Source organism: Sciurus vulgaris, assembly GCF_902686455.1.
Source record: "Sciurus vulgaris genome assembly, chromosome: 11".
In the NCBI taxonomy this organism is placed as follows: domain Eukaryota; kingdom Metazoa; phylum Chordata; class Mammalia; order Rodentia; family Sciuridae; genus Sciurus; species Sciurus vulgaris.
Genome location: NC_136472.1, coordinates 92,931,483 through 92,959,458, shown reverse-complemented (window position 1 = coordinate 92,959,458; position 27,976 = coordinate 92,931,483). Strand labels below are relative to the sequence as shown.

At 32.4% G+C, this 27,976-nt stretch overlaps 1 protein-coding gene across 1 annotated transcript; it reads left to right on the top strand.

Moving 5' to 3' along the window:
* The first annotated feature begins 321 nt into the window (after positions 1–321).
* Positions 322–27,976, top strand: CCDC82 (coiled-coil domain containing 82). Its single transcript, XM_079101967.1, has 8 exons — positions 322–332; positions 940–1,691; positions 2,172–2,361; positions 12,029–12,121; positions 13,607–13,731; positions 16,481–16,651; positions 21,606–21,791; positions 27,703–27,976. Exons 2-8 carry the CDS (start codon positions 954–956, stop codon positions 27,766–27,768), a joined length of 1,569 nt encoding a protein of 522 aa, XP_078958093.1. The 5' UTR covers positions 322–332; positions 940–953; the 3' UTR covers positions 27,769–27,976.

The window sequence follows — 27,976 nt, the reverse complement described above, 5'->3', positions numbered from 1 at the left end:
TCATATACTGACAGCTTTGGGATTGTTTTTACCCCCAGTGTCATGGTCTGCTTCACCATGAAACTCTTTTGTTTATTCCACTTGACTTCATTATTGGATTGTTAGTAAGTTTTCTGTTGGATTATACTGTGTCTTTAACTTTGAGTGGTTTAAGACCATTACCATTTTACTAAGGTGTGTAGAAGCTACAATTTTAGCTGATAGGCTCTCTCAATATTGCTTGTCTTTTTTTGTCAATTACTACTTTATAAATTTCTTCACATAAATTGATCCTTTATAATTCATGTCATTTCTCTGTTCAGAATCCTCTGCGTTCAGGATGAATAATCCTGGTAATTACATTTCACTTTTCTCTCCTTTTTCCAAACTGAACAGACTAACCTTTTTTTTAATACCCTTTTCACACTCATTTACTGAAAATATCATGTTCTTTTTTAAAGCTAAAGTTTTGATCTTACCATTTTACCTGCCTGAATTTCCTTTTCAGTCATTCTTTCTTTTCAAACATAACCAATCCTTGAGCATTTGATCACATACATTTGTTCAAGATAATCTTCAGTGAAGCACCTGCCCTCTTACTGCATCTTTACACAACCATCACAGTTATTTTTATTACTCATTTGATAACTGAATGAGTATCTGGAATTGTTCTTAATTATATGTTTGTATTAGTTTTACACATAGATAATAATTTTCTGAAGGATACCAGGACCGTGATTTTTCTATGTATCTCATTCAGCACAACATACAGAAGAGCTGTTAATACAGTTATTTCATAAATGTCAATAAAATATTTGTTGAATGACTTTTCTCCCATCTTCACTCAGATATTTCATGTGATTTTTGCCTTTGTGGACCATTTAATAAAGCCAAATAAATATAATTTCATTGCTGTAATCTGGTTATTGTTGCTATATTCCTAATAACTTTATTTTGTAGAAGCTTAAGTGAAAATGGTACATGTTAGAAGACATGAAACAAGGAAAAATTCTAAAACTCAAGTGCCTGAGCAAAAATCTCGAGTTGATTGGCGGCGGACTAAAAGAAGTAGTATCTCACAATTATTTGATAGTGATGAAGAGTTTGATAGTGATGAGGAACTTGATAGTGATGAAGAGCTTAATAGTGATGAAGAGCTTGATAGTGATGAAAGTGTTGATAATGATGAAGAGCTTGATAGTAACAAGGGGCTGGATATTAATAACACACCAGAAAACGAAAGAGCACTTAAGTTAATCAAAACTGAAAGTGAAGGAAGCAGCAGTAAGCATCTCATTAACTCTGGCAACAGTTCAACATACGAAGAAGATGTAAACAAAACCTATCATAGGAATACTGGCTTATCAGATCATGAAAAGTTCCTGAGTCAGGAGGAGGAGGATCTCAAGAAACATACTGGACAAATCATAGAGGAGGATTTAGAAGAAGAACACATCAAGCGAGGGAAAAGGAAAAGGATATCCTCTGTGATGTATGACAGTGATGACAGTGATGACAGTGATGTCCTAGTTAGAAAAGTAGGTGTTAAACGTCCACGAAGAGTGGTTGAAGATGAATGTTCTTCAGTGGAAATGGAGCTAAAAAACCCTGAGAAATCATTAGCTGCTCGAAAGCGAGAACAACTCCAGAAGCTGAAAGAACTCTCAAAACAAAGATCTCGCCAGAGACGCAATAGTGGTAGAGATTTTGAGGTGTGTTTTATTTTGTTGATTTTGTTATTGCTTTGAATTTTTCTTGATTTAAATTTTATGAAAATCAAAGTACTGAATCTGTTCTATTTCTCAGTAAGTCTAGAATTTATTTTTAATGGAGTATCCTTGATCATCTTTGATTGTACTCATATCTAATATATTGTTTAATCATAAGCCCCAGTACTTCACTCTTTTTTAAAATTGAAAGACTATTTGTTGTTTCATTTGGTCTTTCCTGTTCTTAACTGCTTATGTTCTTAATGTCCATTTTAAACACTTTATATCACTTCAGCAAGGTATTAAGCAAGGCATAGTTTTCTTGAGAGTTCAGCATTTAACATGACAAATTTATTTTTAACCTTAAAATATGAACTTAATTCTGTGGATCATTTTTGCTGTCATATTTAATCTTTTAATTTCATATCCATCTAGCCATTTTAAAGCCACAATTTACTGAATCATTTATTTTAATTTAATTAGGACTCTGAAAAGGAATCCTGCCCAAGCAGTGATGAAGAGGAGGAGGAGGATTATGAATATGAAGATGGAGATAATTATATTATTGATGACTTTGTAGTACAAGATGAGGAGGGTGATGAAGAGAGTAAAAGTCAACAAGGAGAAAAACTGACTACCTCACAACTGAAATTAGTAAAACAGAATTCTCTTTGTAAGTTAAATATCAAGGTAGTTTTATGACTTCTTCTAATCATTATACTGTATCAAGCATCAAATCATCCTTTTAATATCATGTTATAAACCACTGATTAGGAACTATGGTTTCATTTTTAGATATCTTAAATTTGTCAGTCTAATATTTTATTCCTGTAGTCTTAGGAACTCTTCACTCTTAAAAATAATTGACTTCTGCCAGATGGGGTGGTGTATACCTATAGTCTCAGCAACTCAGGAGGCAGAAGGATTGCAAGTTTGAAGCCAGTCTCAGCAACTAGTGAGACCCTGGGCAAGTTTGCAAGTGCCTGTCTGAAAATAAAAAAATGAAAAAAACTGAGGATGTAGTTCAGTGATAAAGCACTCTTGGATAACCCCCCCTCAAAAAAAATAACCCCAACAATCCTTTATTTCTAGTGGGCTAACTCAATTTTTACCATTAGATACAAAATTGAGAATTTTAAAATGTATTTAATTCATTTAAAATAACATTACTAAACTTATTACACTAATAGAAATAACATTTTATGAGGAATAATTATTTTCAAAATTAAAAGAATGGCAGTTGTACATTCTTGCAAATACTTTTTTATGTCTAACTTGATAGAAGGCAGCTGGATTCTTAGATCTAATTTGAATTCAACCTGTTGTAATATGTTGTTTTGGTTGACGTATATTAAGTTTTACTTCACACACATAGCTGGAAAAGGGAAGAGTGTTTTAATAGTATTTTTAAAATAATTATGGCTATCCTCACACAGCTAGAAAAAGGGAAGAGTATTTTAATAAGTATTTTCAAAATGTGAATATTTTCATTTGATACTATACCAAAATTCAACAAGTGATTCTTAGAAGTTGGTTTTAATGTGGAATCTGAAATTATATAAATGAACTTTTATATTCATATTTATAATCAATTGGACTATCTTGCAGTTTGAATGAATCTTTTACCCAAGCATAATTTTGTAATATATATTAGTCATTTAGAAAATACTGCTTCACTGGGTACTGCAGATCCTTCAGATGCTGGCAATTTTATTATACAATTTTTAAAAATTCACATTCATTCATATCACTATTAATCTCATCAGAATAGTGCTATAGTATTATAAAGCTGTCAAGTTCAAAATAGCACAGACAAGTTTTTTAGAGATAAAAAGTCTGATTTCTAAATAAAAACTTGATTTTTATCATTGACAACAAACCGTGTGAGTTGTTCCTGAAGTGACAAGCTCATTGTTTTTTTTGTTTGAGAAAATATCTCTGAATAATCATACTTTGTCAAGCATTCTTTCTGGGAAAAATGGTGCTTCAAGATAAGTTATGCTTTTCCCCATCTCAAAGAGTTGTACACGTTTTTTTTTTTTTTCCTTGAAACAACCATTATAGTTTGGAATATGATATGAGTGCTCTATGTGTCTCCTCATTTTATTCAATAGAGTCCTAAAAAGATACACACTTCATTATGAGGTATGCCATTGTTCTGGATTATATATCTAGAAGGTTAGAAGGTGATAATACATTTGCTGAGAAATACTTGAGCATATCATCTCCTGCATAATTAAAGGAAGTAAAAGTTCCAACATGTAGGAACTACAGCTTCCTTCTCTATCCAACACATCTGATTTTTTATTTAATTACTTCCTTCTTTACTTGCTTTTATTTAATGGTTTCATTTTAATATTAAGTAAAGAGTACGAAGAGTTGACCTATACTCCCTCACATGCAGTTTCCCCTATTATTAACCTTTTGGATTAGTTTGATACTTGATGAGCCAGCACTGATATATTGTCATTGAGTGTAACTCATAGATCACATTAGGACTCTTCTTTGTATTGTACCTTCTTTGGGTTTTGACAAATGTATGACATGTATCCACCATTACAGTATCTTACAGAATAGTTTCATTATCCTAACACTTCTCCTGTATTTATCCCTCCCTTCTTTCCCTGAACTCCTAGAAACCACTGATTTATTTTTGTCTCTAGTTTTGCTTTGTTAAAATGTCACATAGTTGGAATCATATAGCATGTAACTTTCCCTGTTGGTTTCTTTCACTTAACAGTATGCATTTTAAGTTCCTCCATGTCTAAGCATGGCATGTTAGCTCATTTTGTTACTCTCTGAATAATATTCCATTGTGTGGATTTACAAGTTTATCCATTCACCTGTTGAAAGACTCTTGGTTGCTTCCATGTTTTGGCAATTATGAATAAAGCTGCTATAAACATTTGTGTGCAGGTTTTTCTATAAACCTAAGTTTTCACTTCATTTTGCTTTTAATACTAAGCATCTCTGTCTTGGGGGAAATAATGTCTGACTTTTATACAATATCTTTTATCTTGTGTGTTCTTAATTAAAACAACTTCTGTCATCCACTCGATTCTCTTTATGTTCGATGGTTTTATCTGTATAAGCTGATTTTCCTTAACCAAGTAACCATATTCATGCCTTTCTCCCCTTTAGTTGGTGTATTCTACTACCTACTATTCTAAACCTTACCATTCTGTACATGTTTCCCAGAGAAATACGAAGTACTGTACTCAAGCTCCTGCAATTTAGTAAAATTGCTCTAAAGTTCTTGTTAACCTTTTCCTTACCAAAATGCTCTTTTGTTCTTTTATTAACCTGATATTGCTATGCCTTTTGCTACCACTGACCACTCTCACTTTGAAGTTGCTCTTCTATTTTTCCTTCTAATGGTACTACTACTCTCTCATGGTTTCCATTGTAATATTATTTTCTTTTTTTTTTCCACTTGCCATATAAATTTTGATGTTTTCAAGGATTCCATCCTCAACCACCTTTGTTTTGCTTGTGTTGGGACAGTCTTCTTCTCATTACTTCCATATTAGGAAAAAATTCCCAAACTTTTATTGCCATGAAAGATTTTTGAGCATAATGCCCAAATTTTTATCATGTTATTGACCTTTTTTTCAGGGCATCTCAGATGTCTCAAACTCAATGTATATAAAACTGAATGATTAAGAGGTATTGTGAAGGAGTTTAGAGTGGAGGAACAGTTGTTGTGGTGGTTACATAATTTTAGACATTGGTCAGAACTATAATCAATGTTTTAATGTGTAAAATCATAAAGCCCACTAAAATAAGGCAAGTGGCTCCCTCATCCAAAAAAATAAATAAAACTGATTGGTTAGCCAGCTTCCCTTGTCTTCATATTCCAGTTACCCTTGGTACTTTATGACACATAGGAATACATTACTAGTTAGATTAGTGATTAAGATAAGCATATTGCTTGAAAACTCCTAAGTTTTATAGTTCAAGACTCAGGTAAATATTGAACATGACCAGATTTTTTCAAAATTAAATAAAACATATTTTAGAGTGATACTTTTTTTTTTTTTTTTAATACTGGGAATTGAACCCAGGGCTGCTTAACCACTGAGCCACATTCCCTAGCCCTTTTTATTTTTAAATTTTGAGACAAAGTCTCACTAAGTTACTTAGGACCTTGGGTAGGTTGCTGAGGCTGATTTTGAACTTGTGATTCTCCTGCCTCATCTGCCTAAGTTACTAGGATTACAGGCATTCACCACCATGCCTAGCCTAGAGTGATACCTTCTATTTTAATGTTTTTCATACTTAACAATTTTAAGCCATATGTGAGGATAATAAAATTTAATAGAAGCAATTTTCAGTTTGCTAAGGAATTACATCCTGATAGTTACTATAGATTCTTATAAAATACAAAATCTGTTCTCATTAAAACAATAACCTGTGTGGTGAATAATGAACACCACTTTGTGACCAGGGGTAAATTGTAATTAAACTAGGTATTCCCAGTTTAATTCTGTGAGCTTTCTTAAGAACACAACCAACCAGTCATGTTCAACATATGATAAGAATGTAGGAGAAACACTTCTTAACTCCACACTGAATATACAATTTGAGAATCACAATCAGTTGTCTGTTCGATATTGTTTTTTGAAGTGAGCAGTTCAACCTGTAGGAAGATATTTTGTCATTTTCTCACTACCTCCCATTTGACTCTTGAGAAAGTGATTACTTCAAAATAGTGTAGTTTCCTCCTTGCTACATAGTTGAAGTTGGAGACAGTTATTGTCTTCTTCCCTTCTCATCAATCTCTATCAGTATTTCTTTATTCTGACACTCAACTCCCAGAAAAGATACAATGGGAAGTAGAAGGATAGTTGTCCATTGCATATCAGATCTGTGTAGTTCAAGAACTGAATATATTATACATAGAGAGAGAAATAGGAAAAACATTCTGATCTGTAGATATAAAATCTATTATCCTATCATATGTTTAGGCCAACAGAACCTAGTAAAGATGAGAAGAGTACATTTTGGAAATTAGACTAAGTAGACATCAACTTAGTCCTCATTTAACAATTGAAGAGAATCATTCTATCAACACAATAGAGTGGACCTAAGGACAATATCACAACCACTTATGTTACATATTAAATCTTAGATCTCCCTCCCCTTGTTCTATACAAAAAGCAAAAGATATCAGTGAGATGTGGCAGGAGTTAAGGTAAACAACAAAAACAAAAAATTTCCCATGAAAAACATTTTATTAAAGGAAACAGAAGAAAACTAAAGCATTTGCTTTGCAATCTATGTAAAAAGCAGTAGAAAGTCATAAGGAAAGACCAGTTTTAAGTAAAAGGGAGCTAGCTAAGACAAAGAAGTGTCAGATAATTCAAAATGTAAAGTCAGAAATAAAATCTATATTGGAAGCAGTAGAGAGCAAAATTAACAGTACCAAAAAATATATCAGTGATGTATAGGATAAATCTGAGATATTCTAGTGTAGAAAAGAAAAAGTTATGAAGAAGGTGATAAAATTAAAAGGACTTCAAAAATTTCTGGGGTGATAGTATACGGCACAGATGAAAGCCTAAAGGACAAAAATTTTATAACTTCAGAGAGATATGTGAAGGAAGATTTTTTGGTGGGGAGGAGGTAACCAGGGATCCAACCTAGGGGTACTTAGCCACTAAGTCACATCCCCAATCCTTTTTATTTTTCATTTTCAGACAGGGTCTCTCTTAAATTACCTAGGGCCTCAGTAAATAACTAAGGTTGGCTTTGAACTTGCAATACTCATGCCTTAGCCTCCCAGGCAACTGGGATTGCAGGTGTGCGCCACCAATACACTAAACGTCATACCATATTTTTAGATAGGAAAACATAAGATGTGAATTCAAAGGTAAAATATTCTGGTGTACTTTCATGACACGTAGCATCTGATTTTTCAAATTAAAGAGTATCACATTCCTGATAAATTGATGAAAATAACCTTTGCAAATAGAACTGTAAAAGAACTATTTCTCCAATTACAAGAATAAAGAAAAGACCTCTAACCATTCTTTTTAGAACTATAAAAATAATGTTAGGAGTCATATGAATATGTTCTGCTAAAATATTAAAAGAGGAAAAAATCGTAATTAAGATTATAGAAAGGCATTTAATAATATTCATGTCTATTTTTTCATAAAATCAAGTATTTAAAATTTAATAATAGGAGAATATGTCCTTTACATTTTACATGACAGTGTTTTAAACCAAGCACCAACATCATAGTTATAGTAGAGGTTTTATATATATATATATATAATATATATATATATATATCTCTAATAGAGGTATATATATATATATATATATACCTCTATTAGAGGTATTTTTAAAATGAGGAAGACAAAAATATTTCCTACTTGTTTTAAGAGTTTTGAACAATTTTTGAAGACATTAAAGCAAAACATGGAACATAACAATTCCCAACTTAAAGGGGTTTTCCTAAAAATTTTTGATTCACAATGGTGCAAAAGCCATATGCATTCAGTAGAAACCTTTGAATTTTGATCTTTCTCCAGGCTAGTGATATGCAATATGAAACTCTCTTGAGATACTGACAAGGGTAAATAATATAGTGTACTACGATAGGCAAATTAGGTGTATTCTTTTTTTATTTTGTCTTGTCATGGTGCTGGGGACCACAGTTATACCTCCAGCCCAAGTTAGGATTATTAAATGAATTTCCACTTAACATATTTTTAACTTAAAAAATGAGTTTAAGGGTGAAACCCCATCATAAGTCAATGCAGGAGCATCTGCATTTGAAAGATATTATTTGAATGTAGTAAGTTTAATGTGTGTATACATACATCTGTATATATATGTTTAGTGTGTGTATATATATATATATGTATATATATACACATACACACACACAAACACATACAGGTATACACACAAGCCATACGTTTCTTACTTATTTAACCAAGAAACAGAAGTTAAGAGAAGGAATATAAATATTTTGAGAACAAGAGTAAATGTCACATATCTTTCCATAGTTTTCTTTTTCCCTACATAGTGGTTAGGGGAATTTGTTAGAGTAGGAAAAGAAGTCAATTTCTTTTTTCTGTCTTTGCCTCTTATACTGGGCTTATATGTCCATTCCAGAAGAAAGTATATCAACCATCCCATATGCCCTAGGGGAATACTTTTAAACTTTCTCTTGGTTCTTGAAATAAACTTAGTACTACCAAGAATAGGGTTAGGAGAAACAGCAGAGATAATGCCCAGGAATCCCTTAACAGTATCATCTCCAGATCTATAGTGTCAGAAGAAGCTCATCTTCCACAAATATCCAAGAAAATCTGATTTCTTTGAAATGAGTAAAAGATTTCAGAAAAATAACCAGGTTCATAATAAATATGTAAAACTCAATGGTTTCCTTACATATAGCAATAAATATTCAGAAGATATAATCAGGGAAAATTCCATGTACTATGACAACCAAAATAAATGTCCTGAATCTAATCTTAAAAGCATGACTTTATAGGTACAAAAACAAACTTTACTATGAAATAGAAAAGAAAACATGAATAAATGGGGAAACAAGCATAGTATATATACTGAATATATATATACTGAATATGTATAATACTGAAAGGTATTATACACAGCACAAGAAGTTATTTCTTCTGAAATTAATTTTTGGTTTAGCTTTGTAAAACAATCTTGAAGTTTACTTGGAATAACAAATATATGAGAATAAATTTTGAAAACAGCAAATTTAAAGAATTTTCCTTACTAGATATAAAAAATTATAAAATTGCAATAAGTTAAACAGTGTTGTACTGGTATAAGAATAATAGCCAGATCAGTAAGAAGGGTAAATGGTGCAGAAACAAAATCTTAGCATGTATGTGAAATTAATGTATAAAAAATTATGCGTGGAAACCAACAGATTATTAGACTATCAAGTGGGGCATGAGGAAATTGGTTAACTACCTTGGAAAATCAAATTATACATAAACACAAATATTCCTGATTTTCTCATTTTTTTCCAACTTTTAAAATCATGGGATGCAGGGCAGGGGCTGTGGTTCAATGGTAGAATGTGAGCTTAACGTGCAGGAAGCCCTGGATTCAATTTCCAGCACCACCAATTAAACAAAAACAATAAAATTGTCATGGGGGAAAGTTTTAAACAATATTCCTAGGATATTTTAAAGAAGTTCATCCAATTATAGAGATTAGAGCACTAAAAACAGTAAAAATAAATAAATAAAAATAAAAACATTCTGGAACTCAACAGCTGGTTCTGCCTCCAATTATGTAACCTTAGATAAGTTATTTTGTCAAAGAATTTCATTTGTCTTAATTTAAAAAAAATAAATGTTATTTTCTCCAACTTTCTATTCAAGCTTATCTTCTTTGTTCTGAAATATCAAATCTACTATGTATGACAACATCTATCTGAAATCTGGAGGCAGACACCCTAGTTTCCAGCCCTCATTCCAATACTTACCAGCTGTGTGATCTTGGGAAATTTTTCATCCTCTCTATTTCAGTTTCCTCACCTAAAAATAAACTGGGTAATAATAGTTCCTCATAGGCTTACTGTGAGAAATAAAGAAATGCAAGTGCTTAGAATGATGCTTGGCATGTATTTGCTATATAATGTTATTATTTTTCAATTTGAGATGCCAGGAACGTCATCCTACCCTCACCCTGCATCCACTCAAGCATAATGAAATCAGGGCCTTCTTCCTGGCCTTTTGGAAGGTGATTCTAATCCCATTGGTAGGAGATGTTTCCATTGCTTAGGAAAAAAAAAATACCTGACGTGATTTAGGGTCCTTGAAATAGAGTAACAATTGAGAGCATTCAGTACATTCAAGACTGATAAATTCAGTTGCTGTTTGAAAGTTGAGATTAGGTGCACGGGGATTGAATTTTATTTTCCTTAATATAGTTTGGGAAGTGGAAAATAGAGTTTAGGTGACATTTTTAAAAATTTTAGCTTGAAACAGGGTCTGGCTAAGTTGCTTAGGCTAGCCTCGATTTTGCAATTCTGTCTCAGCCTTTTGAATAGCTGGGATTGCATGCATTCATAGATAAATTTTAATGTAAATAAAATTACATACCATCTCTATACTATATTCAGACAGAGTCTGGAGAAAATCTAGTAAGAGTTGAATCCTTTTGAAATACTACATTTCATTTTCCAATTATGCTCTACTGTTTTTCAAGAAAATGCTATTGGTAGTAATGGCCATGATCAATTCTTTTATAATTGTCAGTGATGATAGGCCCTCTAAAGTCTAAGGGCTCCAGTGAAAATTACCTGATATTGCTATTTACTTTTATTGCTACTTTATTTTGTCCACTTTTGTACTTCTATAGGTATCTCCTTAGAAAAAATGCATACTAAAATTTCCCCTAAAGCCCAAAAAACAGTTATACAGCCCTTTTTGTAACCAAAATATAAGTATAAAGGTTTTCCCATGTTGAATTCCATCTTATTTTCATTTCAACCAGAAGGAAAGTCAAAATTCACTCATGGTTGCCAATAATAGGTCTTATTTTACTTTAATCTCTTGTAAACATCTTTCACACTTCCAGAAATACCCAAACTGCCCTTAATAAGTCTTCACATGTGCCTAGAGCACTGCAAATGTCCTATGATGAACATTTGGAGCAAGAAACAGAGTATGTTTAACAGAGAACATTCCACACGCATAGTAAGCCCTACCTCAAAATAATAGGAATAACATCACTGTCTGGCCTGTCACAACACATGATTTCATGTATGAGATTGGGTTAGTGAGAAAGCATGTTTATATATTTGGCATGGGAAAGAGAGGTCATTAGTTTTATAAATTTTTGTGAAAAATCCCAAATCTGAGGCAGCTGTAACGGAAATGGAAATTTATAGCCATTGTGGTTCTGGATAGGGTAGCAGTTTCCTGAATGATATTATATGTAACATGTTTTACAGACTAAAGTGTATTAAGCAATCTATCCTTGAAGTCTTTTCCTCTTGCTTTCTCACACCAATTTTCCAATTAATAATTAAACTTGGGTATCCACTGTATGATTTTGGTTTTTTTCATAATAATATATTCCCTAAAATTCTTAGAAAAGCTTTCCTTTTATAAATTAGGGAAAATTTGAAATAACATCTATAAACTTTGAATTAGAAGCCAGTAAATTTGGAAAATGGAAATTTGCTTAGTAACTAGAAAAGTCAGTAAGGCAACTGTAGGATGATTAAACTATTTCTGCTATGTATAGTATTAATTTCTTAGCATTAGAGAAGGAACTTATTATATTCAAGGATTTTTTTTTGCTAGATCCTAATATTTATTTTAAATTAATTTCAGATTCCTTTAGTGACCACTATACTCACTTTGAAAGAGTTGTGAAGGCTCTTCTGATCAATGCTTTAGATGAATCTTTTCTGGGAACATTATATGGTAAGTTTATAGTATAAATGGAACAAGTTTATTTTTAATTTTCTCATTTTTTAAATACCCTTACTTTTAAAACTTGATTAAACAAAACTAAGGACAATTATTGTTAAGGCTTAAAAATTGTTCCTCCTAGAACGAACTATTCCAAAAATACATGAATGTAAAAAAACTGTAAGCATTCGTTATTTGAGATATTTAGAAGATAAGTATATGGCAGATTTTTGCCTTGAAAGAGTTTACAGCAAATTTAAGGATATAACATATACTCATGAAACAGAAAGGTACCTCAACACCCGTGTGCTCTCGTAGCTTAAGTTGTTTGAACTTTACCAACAGTTATATGTTGTTTTATACTTTTGTGCCTTTGCCCATGCTGTTCCTATTACCTTCTATTAAAGATTTTCTGAGTGTAAAAGCATTTCACTATTAGGGTTATCTATGACCCACAAAAGTGTTACTTTTCATTCCCTTATCCATGCTGAGTATGGTAGTACTCATCATGTGATTTGCACCTTTTCACATTATATTGAAAATATATTTTTCCTCCCCTATCAGAGTATGAGAGGAACTATATGTATACTCATATTTTGCATCTAGCACAGAATCCTTCATTTAATAAACTATAAGTATGTTGTGTTGAATACCTACCTATGTGCCTGAATAAGATTTTAGTTATAATTTATGGAGGAAATATTTATTGAATGTCTACTATGGACCAGGCATTGTTTGAGAGTGTAACTGCTGATACCCTTAGGAAAAAATGTTTGGTGTATTCAAGAACATCTAGAAGGCCTGTTTAGCTGGAGTGGAGTGAGTTGGGGGAAAGGGAGATGAGATGAGTTCAAAAGAGTGGATATGGCATAAATGGACTCTGTAAGCCATGTTTGTCAGATATGCTTTGAATTTATAGTGATTTAAAGAAACAAGATAAATGTATTAGGTTCATTAAGAAAACTCCAATTCCTCTATGTATAAATAGAAAATATTTTATGAACCAATTCAGGAAGGCAAACTAAAGGGTAATGAAGGAAAGGACTAGTCAGAAAAACAGTTCTGATCCGTTGGCACAAGGAGTTACCACTGGATCAGTAGAAAGGCACCAATGGCAGAGGACCTTGAAGCCTAGTCAGAACTTTTGAGGTTTTTTTCTAGAGTTCAGTGATTGACTCATATTAGTTTTGTAAATAAGAGAATAAAAGATAATTTGGTAGGCTTTTTCATCTCTTTTTTTAATCATAAAATAATGTAAAAGTTTGATACTTACAAGGAGAAATATAGTCTTTTTCCCTGAGTTCTTGCCCTTATGCTCTGATTCTTTTTTACCTCATTAAATTTTTTTTTCTGATTTAAAGTATTTCCAACTAACCAACAGCCAACCAGCCATCTTCCTAAAACTATGGAAATAGATACTTAAATATTCAATTGCTTCAATATTGTATGTAGACAAAGTGATTGTTTTTATTATTATATTGTTGATTCCCTAAATAGATGGCACCAGGCAAAAATCATATGCACAAGATATGTTGACATCTCTTCATTATTTGGATAATCGCTTTGTTCAGCCCCGTCTAGAGAGTTTAGCTTCTAGAAGTCGTTGGAAAGAGCAATATAAGGTACAGTTTGTTTTTGAATCTTGATGGGGGGACAGGGGCAGTGGACGCCTCAAGATTTCAATATCCAGTCTGATGGAATAATCTTCTAAAGTATTGGCATTGCTCCTTGTTAAATAATTCTTTTCTAAAGGCTGTTATTGTTTTAATCATCCAAACTGTCTAATCTATTCAATAATTATTAGGTGGATTCTAAATCAAGGAGATTGTCTCAGAGAATGTTAGTTATTATTTCAGAAGAGATTGTTCCATAGACAGATGATTGAGAAACAGTGGATTTAACTTAAACTGGTTTCTTTACTGGAGGACTTTTTGGGAACATTAATATTTGAATTTATACTGTATATCTTCAGGAGAGAGTTTAGAACGCAATACTTCTAAAAGGGTCTTTTGTGTGAAATACATAGATGTTTGATTTTCATAAAATAATTTGGAAAACATTGGCCTACATACTTCTCTACCTTAAATTTTATAATTTTACCAATTTCAGGATTCACCTTTTTAATTTATAAGATTAAATGGATTCCATGTTATTTTCTAGATTTCTCTTTTATAATCTCTAATAGTAGAGGATGTACTGCATGATGTTTTGAGGGTCTTTTTACTTCTATTTCTAATACGCTATGATTTAATGATCATCAAGAAGGAAAATGGTAGATAATGGAAGTTAAAGTCCCTTAAAATGTCTCTAGCATTTAAATCATTAGCTACCCCATTTATGCCAGAAGATGTGGTTTCATGCAAGGCTGATTCATCTTTGAATTACATGATGAAAAATTTGCCATCAGTGATTAAGTTTAAGAAATGGCTATAGGATTATAGAGTTAGGAGACTTCAGGTTGGAGGATGGCTTGAGTTTAGGGTCAGCATATATATTTTTTTGATTTGAGGTAAGTTTTTAACCTCTCTGAGCCTGTCTCATCCTCAGATATGGAAAATGTTCACTTATTTTTAAGGGAAATAGTCACTTACTTTGAAGATAAAATGTATAGCAGAGTTCTTATAATATGCATAAAATTATTTTTATTAGAAAAAATAGTATATATTTCTAAACATTTAAATTTACCAAGTAATTTACATGCAAAATAAACTTATTCAATCCTTAAAGAACCACATAAGGAAGTCGCTATTGTCTCTTAAATTTTACAAATGAAGAAACTGTAACTCAGAAAAATTAAGTAACATAAGGTTCTACAGCTAGTACTTTATACAGGCCAACATTTAAATGTACAATCTCAGGCTGGAGATATAGCTCAGTTGGTAGAGTGCCTGCCTTGCAAGCACAAGGCCCTGGGTTCAATCCCCAGCACCGCAAAAAAAAAAAAGTACAGACTCTTAAAACCCATACTACTTTGCCACATTATGCTTTACTATACTATGAGAAATTATAGTGAATTTAGATTACACCATGCTAAAGTAACTGCCAGATGCACAATAATATTATAGAAAGATGACTCAGTAAGATCATAGGATGAGCTGACTTATACTTTAAAAGATAAGAAATAATAAACAAAATAAACCAATAATAAAATAAACCAATAATAAAATCACAATATTTTAGCCCAACAAAGTTTGTCACTTATATGTTCAATGTGAGTCATCAAGAGTTCTCTGCTCATTGTAATCACTCAGAAAACGAAGATGAAAGAACTTTCAACTCAGAGGTTTCATCTCAGCATGTTTGTGCTTCCATGAGTACCACAGACACAGGAAGGAAGGGTGGTTAGTCATGCATTCAGTCTTGAGTTTCAGCCTATAAGTGACAAGTGTCAGAAAGTGCCTGTGAAGTATAAGAAATATGAAAGTTAAACAAAAAACAATGTTTTAAGTCATACAATATAAAAATGAAACTATCAGTGTATTAGAAACTTAATTACCATTGATGGGTGAAAGATGCATATGTCTATTAATAACCATGTAAATATGTTTATGAGTGCAGTTCAAATATTATTATAAAATCTAATATACACTACTAATTAGAATTATAGTGTCTAGCACAAGCCTAGATAATAAGCAAAATTACTTAGGTATCAATAACTTCAGAGTTTAGTGAAGCTTATTTTTGCACACTGTTTTGTCAGTTTTTTACTCATTGAATAATTCAACTATTAGGTTGTCCTTATGAGTATTGTACATGTAACAACCCTAGTTCCTGTATGATTATTTTCATAAGACTATGGCAAGTAACCGTGGGAGGATTAAATAATATCTTGACTATTTTGTAGGAAATATGATATAATTCATATAATGGAGAATGGATGATTTTTTTCTCAATTTTTATGTAGCTTAAATTAATTCATCTTGTTCTTATCCTGATTTTATACTGCTCATTTTTTCTATTTTTTAATACCTCATTGAAGTTAATTAGAGATGAAAAGGTGGAAAAGAAGTAAATTAAAATGTATTAGGAACAATACGTCTGTACACCAAGTAGTAACTTATAAGTGTGAGAGATATAAAACATTTTTTCCTAGTCTTGACTATTTTCTTAATAGCCAGGATTAAAATTTCATATTTAAGGAATTGGTATGTAACTCAGTGGGAGAGCCTGTGCCTAACAGGTACACAGCCCTGAGTTCAATCCTAGTACTGAAAAAAAATATTCTTTAGTTTAAAATAATACCAACTCTGAGCTCAGTATTAAAAAATATTAGTAGGCTTTGCTTTTGTATTTTGATTCTTAAGATATATTTAATTGGGTTAGACTTTTTTTTTAATTTTAATCTCCCTTATATTTTTAAATTGTTTTCAGGAGCGGGTGGAAAATTATTCTAATGTGAGTATCCATTGGAAGAATCCTGAAAACTGTTCCTGTCAGGCTTGTGGATTGCATCGCCACTGCAGATATTCAGTGCATTTATCAGGAAAGTTGTATAACACCAGGACTATGGAAACAGATGATTTCATGTCACATGATAAACAGGTATTTTTTTTTATCTTATTTTAGTCTTCAAAAATTAGAAATTTTCATTTCATAAAAAACTCTTAATTTTTACAAATAGAGAAAATACTAGAAGGAAAAAGAGTGCAAGGAAATAGAGTGCAGTTTTTGAATGTGAAAAATGTTTTATATAGCATATTCACTCTAAATTCTGTGAGATAATCAAAGCAGTGCATCTTTTCTAAGTATATACATCAACTAAATTGTGGGAAAAGGATTATTGATAGAGGATGAGAATGATAAGGAAGATTACTGGAAAGAGGATGTAGGAGTTGCCTTTGAATCCAGAGGAGAATTTGACTGATGTAAAAACTTATGGCAGTTAATTCACCAAATTGGTAGTCAACAAGTAACTAATTGAAGATACCTATTCATTCTACCATAAGAGAATTCAACTTAGACTATATTAGAAGCATGTCAGAGTTCAGAGCAGTCATCACATGCTTAAGCTGGTGCTATGAAGAATAAGTGATACACAAGAATATAGCAATACAATGTGAACAAATACTATTTCTCTTTATTTGTTTAATCTTCCTTTGTAAGAATGCTGCATTTGTAAAAACTACTGATTGTGCATATTCTTGAAGCATGTGTGTGTTTGGAGGAATAAAATCCCAAATTTGTCTCTAAATCCTCCCAGTTAATAAGGTGAAAATACTAGTTATTTGAATTATTCTACTAAATTGAGTAGTATGATTCCTCAGCACTATTGTACAATAATTGACCAGATCCCATTGGTTGCAAGAATCATTTGGAAAATTTGTATGAGAATGATGAATTCAGAATTTTAATGTTTTGTTTGGCAAATTAGTATAAAAATGTTTATTTTCTCAATATAGTCATACAGATGTCCTTATTATTTAAAAACTGATTTATAACTCTTTATGAGATGAGACAGCTAGAATCTGAGAAAAAGTAATTTAATACTTAAAGGATCATTTTCTGGTGCATAAATCAAAGATATTATTCTACATTCAGTCTTTGCTATCTACAACTAATATTGAAGAAGGAAGTGGAGTTGGAAAACTGTTTCTGAGCTCTGGCATTCCTCTAAAGGAATAAGATTATATATAAAATAGTTTATTCAAATATATAAAGAATAAAAGTTCTCTTGAAATAAAAGTCAGATAATGGAAAATATTACAATTGAATAGAATATTTATTCTACTTAAAGGCATGGGAATAAAACTACCTTAATATACCAGTTGATACTTCTTAGAGTAGCAAAGTATTTTTAAATCAAGTGATAGAATAATATTTTGAAGGTTATATAATAAAGATAAATGAAAGTGAAATAATAAGCAGCGTATATGCTATCCTTGCATCTATGTAAGAATGTGTGTACGTGTAAATAGCTAATGCAAACATTAACCTGGTTACTGTGTATGTTAAGTGACTGAGATTAAAATTCTTCAATATTAAATTGTTTCTTTAGTAAATGTTTCTTCAAAGGGAAGAATCACTTATTAAAATTTATTTTATATCCTATTAAACTGCAGTGTCACTGCATTTATGTAGAGAGAGAAAAAGAGAAATCAACATATTTGTAATCTAGGGCATCAAAGAGACTGTGCCCACCCCTACACCCATCCTCAGGCGATTTTGAAAACTAATTCTCTATTTAGTGGCTCTGCTTGTAGATATATAAAACTGAAACTCTTTGATTAACTAGAGTTCTTTTTTAAGGTACAAATAGTACTTTAAAAGAATTCACTTAACAGTGAATATATTTAATGATATAACGTTTCCCCTCACCAGAGATTAGCTTCTTTGAAAGAAAGAATGCTTTGATTTTCAGCTTTGTCCAGTCTATCTGGAATCCTTAAGATGCTTAATATCTGAGGGAAGAAGTAGCAATTTTGAGGCAAGTAGCAGTGGTAATGTAATGTGTCTAGGCAAAATAAGCAGACCAAGAGAAAACAGAATCCCTCTATTGGTCTACTGCTCTGTTTCTGGAAACCTAGAAATAGAAACCAAACTTTTCATCCTTACTCTTTCCTTGAGAATCCTTTTTTCCCCCTTTGTCCTCCACACTTTAACTTTCACAAAAAGCAAAGCTGTTCTGTATATAAATGAGAACCTAGAAAAATACTCCCCAAAGCTACGTACAGTTAGTTAGATATTACTAAGTCTGTATAATGAAAGTTTCATTCTTTTTCCTTGCCCTAGGGTATTAGCCCATGTAAATATACACATCCACATAATATAGCTAATAAATTACAATGCAGATGCTTTCTGTGCTTTGTAATTTAGCATCTTCTGCTTCTGGAAAAATTGGTGACAGTTTTTAGTTCTGTTTCCAATCTCTGGATATATATGGTCACTCAGTTCACATTGATAACTGAAATGACTCAATTATTTATAGTTCACAGAACTGTACTAACCCTGTATAGTGGATCAGAAATCACTTATATGTCATCTTGAGTGTCTACTTTGTGAACACTCTGCACTTATTTTTGTGTCTCTTGCAAGTTTTTTATACTATCTTCCTTATTTGAACAGTTTCCTTATTATACAGAAATATACTTAGATAATTAAAATAGTTTCTGAATATATTTATGGACATTTAAGGAAACTAATCTAAGCACAGATAAGTTTTGCCTATTTCATTACTTAATACAAATGGAATACTATAGTGTAAGGTTTTACTGGATGCATTAATTCCTATGATGAAGCACAGTGGCCTATAACAGTACACTAAACACAGGATGAGGTAAGGGGAAAAGTTCACTTGGAATAGTACACCTATTATATGCATCTACTGTATTCTATGAAAACTTATAACAGTAGGGTTCTTTCATATAAAATGAGGCTTTTCCATAGAAAATGTGATCATATTTTGGGGAAAATGGCATGAGAATATTCTAAAGATAATTTGGTGTTTTTTTTTGTTTGTTTTTTTTTTTTTTACTTTTATGAGGGTAGGTAGATGTCAAGAGGGCAGGAATTAGAAATGGAAAGATGTTTTCAAAGGATACTTCTGTTTCATGTAGGGAAACAATGGAGATAATAATTTTTAAACACCTTTCCTTTTGTTCCAACTTTAAAATCCCATAAGATAAATTCTTTTTGTTTTGTGGAAATACAGAATACAGTATGATGGAACTATACATCAATATTATTTGACTGTGTTTTATCCCAGAACAACTATAGGAGGCTTCTTTCACATTCTACTGTAATGGCAGAAGTAGAAATACACAGGTTACTACTAAAGTAACCACTGCAGCTGTTGTGATTTCTTTTGATTTAATGTAGGGTGTATTGGCATTTGAATTATTGAAATGTCATTTTCTACCAGGACTGGTTTGATAATAATGTTAAAATGGAAAAGCTACTTTAATAAGCAAGCAGAGACAATAATACCTGTTTTACTTCTAATGATCCAAAACACAGAAAGGTTTTCTCAAAAGTATGAGTGGAATCTGCATGCCTGTAATCCCAGCGACTCAGGAGGCTGAGGCAGGAGGATCTTGAGTTCAAAGCCAGCGTCAGCAAAGTGAAGTGCTAAGCAACTCCGTGAGACCCTGTCTCAAAATAAAATATATAATAGGGCTCAGGATGTGGCTCAGTGGTCTAGTGCCCCTGAGTTAATCCCTGGTACCTGATTCCCAAAAAAAGGAAGTATGAATGGAAATTTGAACATGCTTTTCTTCAACTTTGGAGGATTTTAGGAAAGGTTATAAGATGCCTAAAATATTATCTCCACAAGAAAATGTATCAGACCTGGATGTTGCCAATCATATAACAAATTCATTTTTGGTACTAAATTCCTGACTTATCTGTTGAACATCCTTACCTGTTTTCTCCCTTGAGGTACAGCTTCAGAAAAAGTACAGTTCTTTGTCAGAAATAATACAAGTTAGTAGATAAGTATTAAAACTATGCCACTTATACTGCATAATCCATCAGTATATTTAGGTACAGAGACAAATATATAAGTGAGCAAGACATTTATCTATTTTCTCAGGTTACTCCATGATAATATGAATTGATCATGTAATAATTTGGGGAGTCCTTTCTGAAATATTTTCTGTAAGGAGTGAAATAATGTAGGTTGAAATACATTTCATTTGGTTAGTGCAATGATGCTCTTCCTATTTTTGCTGTAGGTTTGTATAACAAACTACAGGCATTCAAAACATTCTGAAGAAGAAAATGTTCTGGCTGGTTGATTTCACAAGAAGAATATCATTAATCATAAAGCCTAGAAGTCCATATAAAAATAGAAATTTATGTTCTTACAGCTGACAGACAATAAAATATCAATGCACCTTATTTACATACTACATTAATTAAAGAAATAAAGCAAAAGTTACTTTTTGCTTTACAACATTTTGGAGTGGGGAGTGTTTAGTAAAAAATTTCCATTCTTAATATTGGTATTAGAGTTTGCTTCAGTTTTATATGTTGCTTATAATTAGCAAATGATCATAAATCCAGGTATTTTTAACTCAGTAAATATGTACATGCCTTACTTTCATGTCCTTTCTTGCTTCTCTGTGTGTCCATCTTTCTCCCTTACAAGCCATTTCTCTCTTCCTTCCCAGACTTGGCTAACTGTTTTCAGGACTTATGTTTGGGCATCATTGATTTGGCAACCTGTTTTCTCTCTGGGTTGGGTTAAATGCCCCTCCTTCCTCATTAGCCTCTTGATGGCATCTTGTGCATAACTTTGTCACATTGTTTTATAATCATTCATTTTTTCCCCAAAACTGTAAGCTCCCTAATAGATAGTACATCTTTTTTTATCTTATCTCCAGTAACTGGTTGTATAAATAAGAAAAGAAAAAGTAATCACTATATTAACAAAATAAAATTAAGAATGCATTTTCTAGGTTCTAATATTAAAGAAAATCTGAAAGCCAGAAAGGTCATATAGTCATTACTACTATCTTACTTCATAGGTAATACAATAATATTTATTTCTTGATATTAGGTGTTTACTGTTGGCAGAATATGTGCTGATCGTACCAGAATTTATCATAAACTGAAACATTTTAAGTTCAAACTATACCAGGAATGTTGCTCAATTGCAAAGACAGAAGAAGTTGAGGATGAACAGGTTAAAGAAACAGTGGAAAGAATTTTCAGTCAGTCAAAAGAAAATGGCTGGATTAAAGAGGTAAGGTGAATATAAAAGAACCCTCTCATTCTGTAGATTCTGGAGCCTCATTATGATCAGAAAAAACCCACAAATTATTAGAAGACAGTGAAAATTATAAGAGAATCTCTTCTTCTCCCTATTTTTTTGTACTTTCTCTTTTTTCATACATTCTTTCATGCTTATCATTGCCCTACCCTGAATAGATATCCTGATATTCTAAGGATTCACTCAGTTCATCAGATAAATTTTAATTAATAATAATGCTATCCCTTAATGAAGGATCTCTGTCCTTTCACATATGTAGTCCATATATATGTATCCCCTTATTTTCTTTGATAAGGTATAGAACTCAACTCTGCTTGCCTGCTTCCTATTCTTTAGAACAGTTCTTGTGACCTGAGAGTGAAGAAGTACCTGGTGCCAGTCTGAGGAAAGGATCTCCACTGCCAGTTCTAATACCAGCCACATCCTCTTCTTGAGGACATGGGACTGAGCAGTGAGCAATGTAACTGAAGATCAAGGGGAATGCAGAGGTTTCAGGCCATTATACTAGTTTTGATTCCCTCCTATCCTGTTGATCATTAAATTTTATATCAGGGATAGAGTGGGGTTTTGAAGAGTGCACTGGATTCCCAAAGATCTGTTGGCAGCTCATAAGCTCTGGTCTGTTTACAGATCTTTTAGAATTGTTTATAGTGCACAAAAAGAATACTAATATGATTGTAGTCTTCTAAAACAAGTCTAGTTATATGGATATATAAGAAAGAACAAATAGTAAATTTCAGGCACCTCAGATCAATGGTATATTTATTCTTTAAAAAAAAAAAAAAAAAAAAAAAAAAAAAAGCCTGACTTGAGATCCACTGCCTAGGCTATATCATATGAAATTTGTATGTGGGAGCAGGGTGGAAGCAGATTTTAGCAAACAAATTTCTGAGCAGAGGGAAAGAAAAACAATAAAACAATTTTCTTAGGATATATCATCTTCAGTGGAGGTCTTTCAGTCTAGAGAACGACATCATGGTTGGTTTCCCTTTGACAATAATTCTTCCACCTCATACCAACACCTAGTGATCTTGCCTGCCTCTGACATCTTGATCCTTAAGTCTTCTTTCATTCATTTTACTCTATTCATCTTTTTATCTTTTACTTTGCTTCTATTTTGCCTACTCCAGATCTCCTCCTACCCCTGTCCTGTGCTTTTCCATTTGTGCTCTTCCATAAGGAAAGAACCATCACTTGTCCAGTAACACATCTTCATTTTCCTAAGCATTAAATTCTTAAGTGTTTTTATTGATGTCTTTAGAGGTTGCCAGCCTCTAGTGGAATTGAAAAACCTATTGGTATACCACATTATAAAGGATTGTGTACTATGGGTAGAAAAATCACTGCACGTTTATCATGTGTATTATGTAATATTATATATGGGAAACCTTATATTTCTTGAAAAAACAAAAAGCATTTCCAAATCACGTACCTTGAATAAAGCTACGCAAGGCTCGGGTCAACAGAAGGGACCTGGAATAAGAAAAATATTATTGGGGGTTAAAAAAGCCAAATGTCATATTATGCATATAGCGGATAATACTTAGCATTAGGCAGTAAAGGTATTTCAAAATTGTACATGTTTAGGACAATAAACATATTTTTCATATTAAAATAGTAAAGAGATTGATTTTCTTTTTGAGATTTTCCCCTCACTTTAAAAAATATTTGTCTATAGAGTTTCTCCAAAGATTTCCTAGAAACCATGGTGTTTATAGCCAACATAAACCCATATGCATTTTTTTGTGCTCTGATGAAATTTCAGAATTTGTCAGGAACTCTGACTTTCTCACCCTCATTCTGTTTATCCCTGTCTGTGTGAGCCTTTAAGTGACAGCACTGCATATGTTTTGTGATGCTTCCCTTCATTGTCTGCAGTTTTGTGGCCATAGTTACTCTGACCCTTTAGAATGTCTGGGCTCAACTTGATGCCTATCTCAGTGACTGTTTCTGCTTTCAGCTCCCAATTAAGTCAAACCCTTCTTTTGCCATACACAAACAATTTGTTCTTGTCTTTCTCCCCCCCAGCTCATGTTCCACACTTTGCTTTTACCCTTACCTATCCCCTCTCCTCCAAGAACTTTTCTTCCATTACCTCAGTGTATCTCAGTGTGTTCTTAAACACCTGCCAAGTAGACTTCATTCTTCTTATTTTTATTCCACAAATCATTGAATGAGGATTATCTGTTTTAATCTAATGAAATAAAAATAATGTAAAAGTAACTGAAGTATAAGAAAGAAAAAGTGATAGGAAAATTGTAATAAAACCAAAATACATAGCAAAAGTAATAATATATGACTCATTCTTAAATACTTTAATATGCTACAAGCAAAATTCTAATTTTTTTTATTAAGAGGAAAGTTCAAATGATGATGAGATTTCCTAGGCAGTTGAAAATAAGACTGTTGGGATGGGGTAATAGATATATGAACACCAGGAAATAATGAAAGTATGTCATATTAAATGTCAGTTTTGCACAAAATTTGGCTCAAACCTGTCTTTCCTATGTACATATATGAATACTCCATAGTGAATCTCACCATCATGTACATCCACAAGATTGGGGTCCTAATTAGAATAAGATATAGTTCATGCTTATATAATTATATAAAAATGAATTCTACTGTCATGTATAACTAAAAAGAAACAATAAAATTGAAAAATAGAAATAAATTCTAAATTTATTGCTTAAAAATTATTATATAAGGAACTTTAAATTATAACTGGAAACTCCTTCCTTTCCTTAAATTCTTCTAAATTCTTCTCCCTCTTTTCCCCCTACATTTTAACTTAACTTACTTTTTCTTTTTTCCTCCCACCCTTTAAGATGATGTTTCTCAAAACATTGCCCTTGACTGCCTATATCAGAATCACCTAGTTTGTGAAAAATATATAATCCCTGGCTTTATCTAAACTTACTGAATGAGAATCCTTGAGGAGGTTAAACATCCAATGTTTGAAAAATTGAGTGATTAAGTTATAGACAAGGACCACTGCTTGAAAGTACATATTACACTAAATTATGTCTTCAGCTTCTCAAAGTTGCCTTGACAAATTCTTCCTTTCTGTGGATGTAGGCTGCTACTTCTAACTCCAAGCTCCTTTTATTTGCTGACTGCTTTCCCACAATCGCAGCTCTTTCCATTAGTAGTCCCATCTGGTACTATAAGAGAGTAATCTTATTATTAAAATAAGACCTAAACTCTTCAAATGTTCAGTGAAGAAGAACTAAGGGAGCTGTATCTTTAGGTGGAGAAATGGAAGAATTATACCAACTGCCTTTTTCTCTGTTTCACTTTCTCTTTTGAGGTTTTCCATTTTTGTCACCAAAGCTGCTACCTCCTTGCCCCCGCTCCTTTAAAACTCAGAAACATTTGACCCAGCTATCCCACTCCTTGGCCTATACCCAAAGGACTTAAAATCAGCATACTACAGAGATACAGACACATCAATGTTCATAGCTGCTCAGTTCACAATAGCCAGATTGTGGAACCAACCTAGATGTGCTTCAATTGACGAATGGATAAAGAAACTGTGGCATATATATACAATGGAACATTACTCCGCCATAAAGAATGATAAAATATGGCATTTGCAGGTAAATGGATGAAATTGGAGAATATCATGCTAAGTGAGATAAGCCAATCTCAAAAAACCAAAGGACGAATGATCTCGCTGATAAGCGGATGATGACACATAATGGGTGTTGGGAGGGATTAGTGTTAGGGTTAGGGTTAGGTTTAGGGTTAGGGTTAGGGAGGGTGGCAAGAATGGAGGAAGGAAGGATTGTATAGATGGAAAAGAGGGGTGGGAGGGGTGGGGGAAGGGAAAAAATAACAATGAATCAAAGAACATTACCCTATGTAAATTTATGATTACACAAATGGTATGCCTTTACTCCATGTACAGAGAAACAACATGTATCCCATTTGTTTACAATTAAAAAAATGAAAAAAAAAAAAAAAAGAAACAGCATACTGTAATGGTTAAATGCATAGATTTAAGTATTTGCTCTGCCATTACCTTCAATGGAATTTGGAGGCAAGTTACTTCAAGTTTCTATAAAACAGGAACTAAATAATATGAATTAGAATTTTGATTGTAGAGTTAAATAAGTAGCACATTTGGAACATTGATTATAGAGCTAGCAATTAGAAATTGCTCAGTTAATATTAGCTATTATTTTTAATATAAGCAAGAAGAGATTTTGCTTCCTTTTTATATTTGGGATAGAGCCAGATACTGTGGCACACACATCTGTAACCCCAGCTACTCAGGAGGCTGAAGCAGAAGGGTAGAAGGCTTGAGATCAGCCTTAGCAATGATCTTCTCTCAAAATAAAATTTAAGAAAAAGAGCTAGGGACATAGCTCAGTGGTAGAGTGTGCTAGAGTGTTTGCCTAGCATAAGTGAGACCCTGGGTTCAATCCCCAACAAGATAAATTGATATTTTTAGAAACAAATTTAATAAATAAAGATTAAATAAATTAAATAACATAAAGAAAAATAATGTAAAAAGCATCAAACAACAAAAGTTTTAAAAAATACATTTCTAATCTTAAAGTACTTTATCTAGTAACTCTATCTGAGTACTAGGACAAGAAATTCCTAAGTAGTCTATAGATTATTTCTCCTCTTGTTCTTTTCTTCCTTCTTTCCTGAGAAGGTGATGCAATCAGAGATCTTGGGGTTTCATGACCTTATCTAGACGGAAAATGGACTCCTCACATACCCTTCTATAGGTCTCTACCACCACAAAAGTCAGGTTCTTAGAAATCTTTTCATCTCATCAGGGGTAGACCCTCAGAGTTCATATCAAGAAACTGTAAGATCATTTAATCTCCTCAACTGAAGTAAGCACTTTGCACTCTGTATATCCTACACTGAACTCACTTATCTCTCTTGTTCCCCCAATTACTTCTGAAATAGCCCTGCTCTCTCTCCTACTCCCTCACCTTGAAACCTCTAAATCATTCTTGACTACTCTCTTAACTTTTTCTACCCAGTTCCTTATCCTCCATCTTCATTGCTATCACTCAAATTTGGGCCCTCATGACCTAAATTGTTATCATAGGTTCATAACTGGTTGTGAAACCCCTCTAGAATGACTATTTTACCAATTTCCTTAACACATACCTCAGATCAGGTCAGTCCTCTGCTCTACACCTTTAGCACCATTCCAATGCCTGTCAAATTATTTCTCCACTCCTAGCATTTCATACTTTTTATTCTCTGACCTTAATGTCTTTAGTTCAATCTTATCTCTCTCAATTCCTTAGAATGCAGTCAAAGCTCTTACTTCCTTGTCAAGTTACTGTTGGATGAACATGTTATCTCTTGCAGAAAAATTGCTAACTTTTTGCCTACCCAATCTTTTTACCCAGGATAGCTTGAATGTTACTCTTGTCCAGCCACCTCAGCTAACCATGACTTCTGAACCATCAGAGCAGTATCTTTACTCCCATATGACACTTATTATTGATTGTTATAGTGTAGTACTACTAAACTCTAGTTTCCATTGGGACAGGGAAATTATCTTTCAAATTTCTGTACCTAGTCATTAGTATAGTATTTGATATATATGTCCTATAAATATTTTAATAAGTTATTAAAGTTATTAAATTTCTACTATATTAATAGAAAAATTTTAATTTGTGAGTTGTGAAATTAACAATACTATTGTTTGATTTTTTTCCTCAGTGCTTTCTATGAGTTAGATATGTTCATTTGAAATTGAATTCTTAACTACAATAAAAATATATTTGTTCCTAATTACCATGAAATGCATTTCTGTTGTAGTTTGAAAAACACGTGTAGTTTGAAAAGGTCTAGTTTATCTTGACTGCTTTAAGTAAAATAACTAGCTTTTTTATTGTATATGCAGAAATATGGTCAACTTGAAGAATATCTCAATTTTGCGGATTACTTTCAAGATGAGAAGTTTGACTGAATTGTAATACATTTCCTTCAGAGAAGATTTTATAAATTCCTGTAAATGTGAAGATCATGAACCTTGTTTCTCAGTATTATGTGGCATATTTATATGTTTTATGTGTATCTTCCAGCAAAATATCTTGTTTAAAACATGTTCATCTAATTTCCCATGGAATGGCACTCTACATCTAATAAAACTTTCATCTGCTATACATGGAAAACAA

Excerpts from the sequence above, each read along its gene's own strand:
- CCDC82 (XM_079101967.1), top strand. The coding sequence starts at position 954 with ATGGTACATGTTAGAAGACATGAAACAAGGAAAAATTCTAAAACTCAA. Across the intron at positions 12,122-13,606 it reads TTTTCTGGGAACATTATATG|ATGGCACCAGGCAAAAATCA; the intron begins GTAAGTTTATAG and ends TTCCCTAAATAG. Across the intron at positions 16,652-21,605 it reads TCATGTCACATGATAAACAG|GTGTTTACTGTTGGCAGAAT; the intron begins GTATTTTTTTTT and ends TCTTGATATTAG.